At 38.4% G+C, this 12,768-nt stretch overlaps 1 protein-coding gene across 7 annotated transcripts in view; it reads right to left on the bottom strand.

The window, feature by feature from the left end:
• WDR33 (WD repeat domain 33) overlaps window positions 1–12,768 on the bottom strand; it is an 88,833-nt gene that overhangs the window by 45,330 nt on the left and 30,735 nt on the right. For all 7 annotated transcript variants that reach the window (XM_075937447.1, XM_075937448.1, XM_075937449.1 and 4 more), the window contains 5 exons: window positions 10,863–10,931; window positions 10,308–10,412; window positions 9,437–9,532; window positions 8,811–8,962; window positions 6,922–7,019 (listed from right to left, as the gene is read on the bottom strand). In XM_075937447.1, coding sequence (XP_075793562.1) covers window positions 6,922–7,019; window positions 8,811–8,962; window positions 9,437–9,532; window positions 10,308–10,412; window positions 10,863–10,931 — 520 coding nt within the window. The remainder of the gene's footprint in view (window positions 1–6,921; window positions 7,020–8,810; window positions 8,963–9,436; window positions 9,533–10,307; window positions 10,413–10,862; window positions 10,932–12,768) is intronic.

The following is a 12,768-nucleotide window of genomic DNA, read 5'->3' on the forward strand; positions in this document are numbered from 1 at the left end:
TTGACAAAGCAAGCTCCTTCGTCGACATGACAGTGTAGACACAAAGTACAGTGTAGATGAAATAATGTCTTCTGCCGACAGAACTCTGTCTACAAAAGGCATTATTCCTCGTAGAATGAGGTTTATAACCGTTGACAAAACTGCTGAGTTCTGTCAACGTTATGTCAACAGAACTCAGCGGCAGTGTAGACGCAGGTATAGTTTTGTTGACAAAAGTCCACTTTTGTCGACAAAACCCTGTAGTCTAGACACACCCCTACTGTTTCCAAATTTGTAAACATATGAAAACATTGTTAAATTTTATCACTATTGCATTGACTTCCAACACATCCACACCACTTTTTTTGGTATGGGAGGACACACTTCTTTATGTCTAACTGGGAAATTTAACTTTTCCCAGTCAAAGGAAAGGCATTAAAGATATAAGCAAAAGGCATTTCCTCATAATTTATATAATTGGAAGAAACCATAGTGACTTATAAATTCTAAATAATCATAGAAGAACTGAGTTTTAAAAAAAAAAAAAAACTGTGGTAGCTCTTTGGCTAATAATTTGCTTTGGCAGGAAGAAAGATTGAATTTATTCTATTTTGTAGTTGGATGGGGAAAGAAACCCAAGAGCACTTACCTCCTTTTAAACTTTTCCTATCAATCCCTACATAATTGGTATGCTGCACAAGATTGCTTTGCAACACTCGTCCCTTTTACAGGACTTATTTGATATCTGGTAATCTCAAAAATCTTGCAATAAATCACTAGCCTAGAACAACAGTACTTGGAATGTGAACCTCTACTTCTCCCAAACAGCTATCCATAAACATTGGGGAGAAACGGAAGACTAAATATACCCAGAAGAATAATCAGAAGCTCTTGCTCTAAGACAACTGGACAGTATTACCAAAGAAGGTTAGATGTGCCTAGTCTCTGAAAAACTAGGATTTGAGGAATTTGTTACTGCAAATTTTATAGCGATACAAGCTTCACCAAAACCTGGCATAACCAAACATTATGAAAACACAACATAGTGAGTCTGCATTTCAGCTATGCACAAAATTGCTCTTGAATCTTTGTTAAAATGCATCTTAGCATCATGACTCCCAGAGCTGACAGCAGTAAAACATGGTGAAGGGATAGAAATGAAACTCTAGGAGGAACTGGATATTTCCTATGCATCACAGTACTGTATTGCAACTGCTATCAGAAAGTTAAACATGAAAAGTGTAGTGAACACGATTAAAAGTGGATTTAAAAAAAACTAGGCTAAAACGAGCAGGACTGTTCTATTTGGATGAATCCTGGTGAATCTCATTCCTAAAATAAGCTTTGAATACGTTTTCAGAGTCTGTATGAAGTGCATATATAAATTTCTCAGGCCAACATTTTGGGGACTACTTACATAAAAAATAGTGAGACCCAAGCATAACACAACTCTGAATTAAACACAGTAAGAAGGTGGCTCAATTTTTAATATAGTACAAAGGCAATCTGGACATGGATTATAGATCTGAAAGCTTTAGATCAGTGGAAAAGTGCTTTTTCTTGTCTGCTTGAAGCTTTTTGGGATTAAAAGACCAGGTAAAAAGGATTTTTAAAAAAATGACAGAATCCCCCAGTGCGCAACACAGCTCATCTAATTGTGGACATCTGTCTTTGGACATTCTTGAACAGTTTTGCGTCAACTGCTTTTTAGAAGTCTCTCTCAAGAGTCACTGTAACTCAAGGGTGGGGAACCTTTCTTGGGTCGAGGGCCAATGACCCACAGAAAAATCAATCAGGGGCTGCATACAAGCGAGAAGCAAAAAACCCACAAACCCGCCCTCACTGACATGGCCCCCCAACTGAGGAGGAGAAAGATACTCCCCAACTTTCCCCTTGCACACCAGAGCCTGCGGGCCCCAAACTAATATATTTTGTGTGCTCCAGGCCCACGGTGGGACGGCAGGAGGGATGGAGTACCAAAAAATGCTCCCCAGTGCTGGCGGGCCCTGAGCTTCAGGGTACAAGCAAGCCAGGGGCGCATCTGGCCCTTGGGCCTTAGGTTCCTCATCTCTGTTGTAACGGTATAATCTTGCTTAAAGAGAACTACAATAAGAGGTTGAATAAAGTACTCAAAGCTACTGATTGTTTTCATTAGTTTCAATACTAACATACATTCTGGCAATGTATGTGCAAAACCCGACAACAGCCACCCAGAACAGTCTGAGTCTTTTTTGGATCTAAGACCAGTAGTTTAACTGGACAACATATTTAGTAACAATGCGGGACTTCAAACTATTTCCAATGTTTGCGACTTACAATTTCTTCCTGTTATGTTACATAACTATCAGGTGTATGTATTTTATCCGATAGATACAATGGGACAAATCTCTCTCCAGTACACAAGCACAATCCCATTTATTTCACTCAGAAAAAGAAAGAAAATTTGGCCCAATATGAACTTTAATACTATCATCAATTGTATTATATATTAAGGCTCTCTATTTTAGGTACTATACCTAGCATATTTAAGAAAAACAGTGTATCCTGACCTATGTTTTCTGTGCATGCTGTTTTGTGCAATTTAGAATGGCATGTTTACTACATATGGGATTTAAACACCTTCCTAGCTATGTTAGCTTGAACCCAACATCCTGGGATTTAACACTTCTCAATAAAGTCATTGGCTAGCTACCTTAGTCTCTTAGAAAATATGTATAATTTCTGCACACCCATTTCAGATGGAACAAGCTCCTACAAAAAGGTGAACATGTAAGCTGTCAGAGAAAAGTTTACAAGCACAAATCCTTGATTTATGAGTCTTACAACAAAACCTTTAGATCAAAGATTTATCAGTTTTGGTTTCACTTACCCTAACAGAAATGCCTTTAGAAAGGCCTAAATTCTTCCATACAAGACTTAATTGAACTTGCATAAAATTCAATTTCCTTGCTTGATAATTATAAAAAATATTTATGTTTAAACAAGGGCTTTACTCCAATTCAGTCAATTTTAACTTCCTACTTGATTCTGTCATGTTTTTACACTGAAAAAATGTGTACCACCACAACTCTCAGGTGAAACGTTGTTTGTACCACTGCTCTTATTTCAAAGTTTCCAACGCAAAAGTTTCCTTCAAGATAATTTTTTTGTACTTATATCTTTGTGATAGATTAGAAAATAAGCTTGAAACGTTTTTTTAGAAACCAAATGAGTTTCTAATGCTAAAAAGTTAAAACTTTTCTGCCCAGACTATAGTAATTGAAGAAACAGTAAGACAATGACATCAAAAGAATGAAAGCTGAGCAATTAAAATGCTAAAAGGATGGAAGTTTCAGGGAGTAGCCAAGTTAGTCTATAAAGTGCTACCAGACCATTTGCTGTTTAAGTTTATCCTGTACAGATGAACAAAACATGTAGATGCTATCATGAGCTTTCGTGGGCACAGCCCACTTCTTCAGAAACTCCGGTCATCTGAAGAAGTGGGCTATGCCCACGAAAGCTCATGATACCATCTACATGTTTTGTTAGTCTATAAAGTGCTACCAGACCATTTGCTGTTTTTTAAGTTTAAAGGGACGGCGTTGGGCTTCCCCCCCCCCCCCTTTTAATTCAGGCCTTTTTTTACAACAAAGCAAAATAGGACACAAACAGGTTTAATTTTCTACATTAGTGTTTTTCCATTTGGAAAATGTTAACTGCCTTTAATATTCCTAACAAAACCAAAATGATAATGACTTTGACTACCTTCAGTGATGACTTGGTATCTTTTTCTGGAATTCCTCAAACCCTTGTCCTCCTATCTCCCTCTCAATCTTCTCCATCCTAAATTGAAAGTCAGTCTATCATCCACCCCACCCCTTCAAACTGCCTAGATTTGTTTCCTAAGAGCAACATTTCCTCCCCTAATGTAGATGAACAAATCTGGTCTCTTCTACAGTAAGCAAAAGCAGCTGTATTAAGTCAATGGCATATTTTCATATTATACCAGAGATAAACCTGACTTTGCTGCAAACTCTGGTCTTGCTAACCTAGAAGCGAACTAGAAGTATGCTACTGCAGCATGATAGTACAAGATCCTAAGGCTGGTTCTGAAATAGCGTTGATTAGCGTGCTGCTGGTGCTGTAGAATCAGCAAGGAAAAACTTGCTATTGATATTTGGTTTTATACAATGGGTTTTTTACATGCACTCTGACAATGAAGTGTTATGGTCTTCTATTTTTTATAAACAGATATTCAAAAGCTGGAGGATAGTGTAATATTTTAAGAGTCAAAGAGCAACCCCTTAATTGTTTGGAACTTCAATGGCATTAGAATTAATCAGAATGCTTGAAGAATGGTTTGAGAGAACAGGAAGTATACCATCATTCTTGAATATATATAGACATAACTAAACAGGTCAAAGTGCAAGAGGTATATTGATAGGAGTCTTACTGAAATCCTCTTAGGATTCTAATTTGCATACAGCTCATTGCACTTTCACTTGCTGAAAACTTAAGTAAAAATAAATATTTTAAGATAACTATCATGATAGGGGAGTGCACACACTTTAAAATCTGTACTTGATAAAAAAAAGTCAGGCAATTATCCTAAATACTTAACTTCAATATGTAGGCAGAAGATAAAGAAAAGTTTGGAGCAAGAAAGCCCATATTACAGCTCGCTCTCTACTGATAAGTAACAGGTTCTCATATAGTTTTTAAACAGTTATACAACACAGGGCACCAAACAATCCAATTTCTTGCATTCCTGAATGAAGAGATCACATTTTCCACCACTTTTAGAATGGTATAATTTTTTGTTGGTTTGTTTTTGGTTCTGCAAGCAAAAATAGAGGTTCTCACAAGAATCCATGTGCTCTATTATGTTGGGTGGTGAAGATTTACAAAAAGTCATTGAAAAGGAGCATATGTGGATAATGACAGTACAAGCCCTAGTCCTTCATACAACTATTTTGCTACATATAAATGATGAATTACACACTGACAACTGTATAGTGTATTTAAAAATGAAACTATATATAGAATGTACACACAATCCCAATCTGTAAAATAAATGAAACAGCAGAAGGAAATACAGCAGAAATATATATGGGCCTGAAATTCTTAAGTAATTTTTTCCATCGGCCTAAGAGTCCTCCATGCAGAAGAACACAGAAGATAAGGGAAGAGCAGTGAAGTTAATGTAAGACTTGCACACTGGACTGAACTCTGAATTGATGCAATCTCTCCTCCCTTATACAATCCAACTTAATAGTTAATATGAATGCATAGAATGTACATCAGTATAGAATTTGATCCTCTGTATAGCAGACAGCATAATGGCCCCCAATTGAGAGGCGCCTTTAGGGATAACTAGTCTCAGAGAGGTAGCCATGTTAGTATGTAACTTTAAAAACAAGTAGTCCTGTGGCACCTTAGACTAAAATAATGTATATTTATTTTTGTGGGCAAAACTCACTTTTTCAGATGAGCAGGAAGTGAGTGAGTGGAAGCTCATCTGAAGCTCATCGTATTTTGCTTACGAAAGCTCATGATACTTTTTTTGTTAGTCTTTAAGGGTACATCTACACAGCAACATTATTTCGAAGTAACTAGCATTATTTCAAAATAACTTAGTCCATGTCTGCACAATAGGCAGTTATTGTGAAATACTGTCAAGATGGAGGACTTCTTACTCCAACTCCTGTAACACTCATTGTACGAGGAGTAAGAGAAGTCAGAGGAAGAGTGCTCTATTTTGAAATAAGTGCTGTGTAGACACTCCCAATTTCAAAATGAAATAAGCTACGCAAATTGCATATCTTAAGTTAGGCCCTGCTGTGCAGACACACCTAAAGGTGCCACAGTACTTCTCGTTTAATTAGGGATAACTGTAATATCAACAATATGTCCTAGAAATCTGTTTGCCAACTCCTGAAAGGAACAGAAACTCCTGCAGATATGTTTCTGATGGAAAAATCCTTAAAGACTATATTGAAATGCTAGACTTCAGAGGGATAATATGACAGTAAAATCACAGCGAGGTCAAGAGAAGAGAGGAATATTCAGTTTTGTAAAAATGGCGCAAGTCCAAGTGTGATATAAGATTTCACAATGCCTCTGGCATTGTCAAATGACTTCAGGCACCTAATCCAAGGGTTCCAGTGTTTTGTTAGCCATCTTTTTTGCAGACTGTCTACATGGCAACATCCCGTTCATATCTTGTGATAGGACAGTGTTAGAGCCCTTAATGACATTTCATTCTGTTACACCTATTGTTATGAAAATAATTAACTGGCATCTCCAGAAAGAAATGAATAGATTATATAGGCTATTGCTACTAAACAAGGTTGTAGAAAAAGAGGTAGAAAGCTGCTGAATTGAATCTAATGGAAAGGATTCACAAAAGTGTCCTCTCACAGACACTACTATTTAAATGAGAAGCTAGCAGCGTGTGGTATGGTCAAAACTTTACTTTTTTGTTCACCTAAATGTTATGTTCTACATAGAGAAATAGTAAATGATGTATCTTAGAATAAATGAGTCTCAAATCAGTGTTTACTTCCCTACAAACAGTACATTCTGCATGACTGTATGTGTATTCTTGAGCAAATGTTGTCACAATTACTAAGCACTAAGATTAAGAATATATTGCCTACCTAATAGCTGTTTCTCACCAAGAGTAGGAATCTTAAAATGCCAAACTTCAAATTCTAAAGAGTTTAAACAGGCAGTAAGTATGAGTAATGTAAATCTGAAAAAATGTCTGGACACTGGGAGATATAAAAAACAATGGTCAACTCAAAGGTCTGTTTTCCTAGTGGCACTATCTGCTTGGGGATTTAAGCAGCGATGTCATATGAAAAATGGAGACAAGTTGATATTTCTGTATTGTGAACACTTAATTACAAAAAGGTTTTACCCCTCTTGAAATATCCCAATCAGTACTATTTGCACACATACCTCGAAGAATTCTCTCCTCATGGCAACGTAGAAAGTCCCAGATTCTAACAGTGCCGTCGTCAGAGCATGTAGCAAATTTATTATCCGTGGGTGAGAAACTGTTACATGAAGACACACAGCAGGGGAAAGAAGTCAGCATTTAACAGAATATCTATGCTTCTCAGACAGGGCAAAATTAAACTGTAAGGAGTTATACACTGAAAGAGGCATTTGAACACAAGGGCCACTAATTAAACACACTGTCTGCCAACTGACACATTTCATCAGAAGACTGAATTTAGTTTAGGATTTACTTCAGTATTTTGAACCCCCCATTCAAGTGGGAAAATCCAGAATTTATATTTAGCACTATCCTACCTAGGACTGTACACAGCATCACCTTCTCTGTGAGATCAGCAGTAACATGAAACTGACTTAACAGCAACTGTAGCCCTAGACTTTCACACTGTTGATACTGGTAGTGATATTGTGCAGAAGCACAAGGGAGCGCACTACATTTCCTCTTCAGCCACAGGTGCCTTGCAGCAAGACAAGCAAAAATCAGGGAAGGTGGGGAATAGGAAGAGGCTGCTACTACTACTAGCAGTTTGACTGGTTGCTGAAAAATTCTTAAATAAAACCTGTTCCACACATCTGAAAAGAAACAGAGGGAAGATCTTCCCCTCTGCCAAATGAAGTTACAACCATGCAAGATGCTTCCAAATTGATCAATATCGCTTGATGAAAGCCACTGGGAAAAGTGTGGGGTTATTTAAGCACATGATTAAGCTCAGACCAACTCCAGCAATTGACAGGGAGCCACTTCCTTTCTGGTGCAGAGAAAGACCTAGGAAGAGTCTCTGTTCAGTTAATTCAACAGCAATCCCCTTGAAATCTTGAATCTTTATGATTGGGAAAGGGCTTACTATTGGAGAAATTCAGCGTATGGACATAATACACTAAACCAATAACTGCATCCAGTGTACTCGTGACTTGTAAATCTGAACCTTATCAGAGGGGAAAGCGATGACTTCAACAGAGAGTGTTTCTGTGGCAGTGAACCTCTTACCACCAAGGGCAGCACCCCAATCTGAAGAAACACTGCTTTAGATTTATTTTGGGTCTGCAGCTCCTCTTCAGGTTTACTTTACTTTAAAAGCATTTCTTCTCTTTACATATCTTACTAAAAAAATTTATCCATGATTACTTTAGAAACATCTTTCATATACATCTTACTGAGAAAATATCACTTAAAACTCCATTTTTATATAAAATATACATTTGCACAATTGAGGCATCAACACTGAACCAGGAAAATGTCCTACAGTCTTCTTTGCAATGGTCTGCTTACAGCTTCAAAGCTTAAGAACCCATTCAATGTTAACATTAGACTTCTGGATGTGGCAACCTGTGTGGGTCTTCAGTATTAGTGGAAACCTTGGCCTCACCAAAAGCCAAGCAGTTCTTCACTTTATTTAGGTTTTTTTTTTATTATTTCGTGAGAACTATGCAGGTGTTTTATTTCTGAAGATTTTATATTTTATTCAGTTAGATTATTAAAGACTGAATTCTTTATTTGGAATGAAATTATTATCTTACACAGTCCGTATAAAAAGGAATAACTGATACACATTGTCACCATAAATAAATGAAAAGAATACCAGTGCAAAATGCGGCAGACAAATACATCTCTAACATATTGCAGAGGCAGATACTGGGACAATACTATTTCAGAAAGTTGCCAGCAAAACGGTGAGAATGTGGAAACAAAAGAAAGTATTGTGTTTACTCGGTGCATGAAGTTTCCCAGAATATGACAGAACCCATGCAACTCTGCACCCAGAATACACTTAGAGAACAGTCTAATTATGGAAATAGGTACTACAGAAAATGGTATATTGTGTATAAACCTGGCCTCTCTAATCGCCTCCTTATGTGCCTGGAACATCTTGACGTTGTTCATGTTGGACTGCCAGTATTTCACATATCCCCCGTGATCTGCTGTCAGCATCCACATATCATTATGTGACCAAGTCATGGCCCTTACAGGGCTGTCGTGAGCCTAAGGAGTCAAAAATAAAACTGTTAGCAAATACGTTCAAATGTTACCTAACCCACATCAACACAAAAGTCAGTCAGAATGTGTACATTTAACATTTACGACAAAGGAATAAAACGGAGAATATTTAGATATGCAAGCTCTTCACGGACATACTACTTTATGCATCTTGCACAAGGCAGTGCACAATTTACATGAAGAGCTATATACTTTCACTTTATCTCCAATTACTTAAAATGTAAAAAATCCTCCCAATATCCCCTTGAAAACAAGTCAGAAATATCTATTTCAGACAGGGAGATGATTGCCCAAGATTAGAACAGGAATCAGGGACCGAGCAGGAAAAGTATTCGGGTGATCCCAGTTCTCTGGACTCCACTCAGTCCATTAGCCCATGGTGAGGATGTGGAGATGCAGAACTATAATATTCTTTGTAATCTCAGACAAAGATAGAGTCAGCTTGCTGAATGCAGTTACCTGTAATATTGTTTCAAAGTTGAAAGTCAATCCATTCCACAAGGTGAACTCTCCACTAGAAGCCCCAGTGACCAAGCGCCTCCCTTCTGGAGTCCACTGCAAAAATAAAACTGATTTAGATTGAATAGACAATCCTCAGACACCTCTCCTATATCCTTCAGCATTAGTTAAATTATAAGTCCCTACATGAAAATCTAAAGCATTTAGATTTCTAAAGTGACTGTGTGTTGGAAGGTAGGGGGAAAAAAAATCAGATCATCATAGGATTCAGGGCTTTTCATCTCTATGTCACCAGTTCAAATCCAATCCAAGACACTAGCAACCAAGAGTTATCAGAAGATGTCTTCCCAGTCACCTATGTTTTATGAGTTAGGTATCTCTTCAATACAGTTCTAGTGAACAAGTGTCTACATCAAACATGCCACTACTAGCATCCTGGCACCCTTGCAGGCAAGCTAGTAAACTGGAAGAACTGAATAGGTATGGTGCCTGAACTACTCCCCTCCTTGGAATTGGTTCCCCTCAAGCCAATGCTGAGGCACACTGACACAAAAAAAAGTTGAGAAAATTAGACTGAAGGTGAAATACATACAAGCCAAACAGTGAATAAAACGATTCATTGTTCCAGAATCTTTTCTAGTATTCTCAAAGAAAAAAAGGTGAGGCATGTCAGTCCAGGATTTAAAAAAAAAAAAAAAAAAAAAAAAAGACATTGGGGTGCCCATGACCTAGAATCCTAAATGACGGCTTTAGTTGGAAACATTACTCTTTTTATTTTTTAGCTATTCTAATTTTATTAAAACAAGTATTTCTCAGTTAACTGATCAACCCTGGGAACAAGTCTTCTACCCCAGGCTAATATAATACTTACCCTGACAACAAATACTGGGCATTTTACTTTATTTGTAGATGTCCTAACAAATTTTGTTGTTACAGCATTCATGGGGTTATTCAGCATTCCTATAGGAGGGACCAGCTGTAAGTGAGGAAAGAAAAGACCATCAGCAAAAATGTTTCAATCTACACTTTGGGGAACAGAAAGAAAAGCAAAGGCCCAGGAGGCTCATTCTGGAAAAAGAAGCATTTGATTGCAGAAACGAATGATTTAAATAAAGTTTAGTGTTTGAGATCAGCAGAGACTACTTTCGTCATCTTATGAACAGACACAAACATCTAAATTGCAACTAACCTTTCAACACCTTAATGTTAGCTATGTCATTGCATTAGAAAAGGACTGAAATAGTCCATTACCCTTCAGGCTCTTCTTGGGACAAAAATGTTCCTCTGAGCATGAAGATACCCTCTAAGTCTGTGTCACCTCTCAAGGGCAAAAAGAGAACTTTGGTATACAGTCCTGATTTTCAGGAAGAAGAGTTTTACTATCTACAATCGAGGTTCAAAAGCACATATAAATATTTGTACTTACATCATTATAATATCCTGCATCAGGCTGAATTGCCCGCATATCTCGCTGGTCTCTCTGCCATACTCTATTCTGGAAAGTAGAAAAGAGCTCCCAGTTATTACTACTACTGCATTTCAGTGTAATTGAACAAAAAGTAGCAATAATTTTACAGAGTGCGTATTTGGAAGCTTCAGCGCACACTGTATATTTTTCGGAACACATCCAGTGCAAAAGTGCAACCGGGGCTCAGTGATTGCCAAGAATGTATTCACTGAAAGTAAATGTTCCATGTAAAAAGACGAGGAAGGCATTCTGCATTACAACAAGAGACACGCAATCCCCGTCTCATGGTTTCTAGGCCAGAAAGACCTGTATACTTCTGCTCAGCCTCTGCAGCGAGCCCTCTACCTAATCTAAGAGATGTGTTGATAACCTCTGAACTAAAGCAAGTTCCACGCAGCAGTGCATGTGTAGAAAGAACATGTTTATCATCAGGGCACCAACAGCAGACAGTGTAATCACAGGAATAAGGTTAGAAAGGCCAGAAGACAAAAAATTTACTTCCCACATATATGGTATTCTATGTTACCAATCATAATAGTAATCAAGTATCAGACACAACATGATTCACAGTATGATAAATTTAAGAGAAGCACCGTATTTTAACTCAATATTGTGGATTCAACCAAGTTTTAACTGTAAATCAAAGTTTAAGCAAGAATTTTAGGTAAACGTTTTTGGCATAAGATTTTTTTTAACTAGAATGACAGTGATGTTATAGAAACATGCCACAACAGTTAAATTTCAGCTCAGTTAAATATGGAGGAAGTTTGGACTTGGATTTGAGCACACCTTAACATCTGATGTTAAGAGATTCAAAACCCATAAATTTTGCTAGATAAGCACAAAAACCCCTTCTGCAATATATAGACTTATTCTACATTTTTAAAACCTTATATCAACATAAACAAGGGGCATTAGACAAAACACAGCCTCCTTAAATTACAGCTATGCTGCCAAAACTCCCGATTGACATAGTATATGCAGATGTAGGAGGGCTTCTGTCAGCATAACTAACAATCTTGGCAGCTTCAGGGGGTAGCTGAGTTAGTCTGTACAGGATAAACTTAAAAAACAACAAATGGTCTAGTAGCATTTTATAGACTAACAAAACATGTAGATGATATCATGAACTTTCATGGGCACACCCCACTTCTTCAGATGACCGAGTTTTGGCAGGTGATTTCCTATGCCAGCAGAAAAATTCTTTACATTGGTGTATGTTGCATCTACATCAGGCCTGGGCAAAATACAGCCTGCGGGCCGGATCCGGCCCTGCAGAGGCTCTCCTGCTTGCCCTGCAGGCCACTCAGAAACACGGCTGTGGGACGTTTTCTCTTTGAGTCCAGACAGGAGAAGGGAAGATTCAGATACAGCTTCTGTCCCAAGCAAAATCCCATTAGCTAGTTTCTGGACAGACACTGGCCAATGGGAGCTGCCTGTCTGAATAACAGGCAGCCACAAAGCACAATCCTCCTGCTCACTCACTTAAGCACATGGCCAACCAGGCAGAAACATTTTACACTCTGCAAGGCTTTAGCTCTGCAGGTAGACAAGTCTCCTGGCAAGAACCTGCCTCTGGCACCTCATCCCCTCCCTTCCCCAACCCTCTGCCCCAAACTCCTGCCCCACTACTCCACATGCACCCGTAATCCCCTCCCGGGTCTGGCACACCAATCTCCTACCTGAGATCACAATCCCCTCCTACCCTACCTCACATCCCAAAATCCCGCACCCCCATTCCCTGCTGTAGGTCACAACTACCTCCTTCACCCAAACTCCCCCCCCAGACTCCATTCTCCCTCCTGCACCCCAGTCCCTTACTCCAAGCTCCCTTCCGCAACCAACCTCCAACCCAGACTCTGCA

This window comes from Pelodiscus sinensis, chromosome 10 (genome assembly GCF_049634645.1).
Source record: "Pelodiscus sinensis isolate JC-2024 chromosome 10, ASM4963464v1, whole genome shotgun sequence".
NCBI classification, from domain to species: domain Eukaryota; kingdom Metazoa; phylum Chordata; order Testudines; family Trionychidae; genus Pelodiscus; species Pelodiscus sinensis.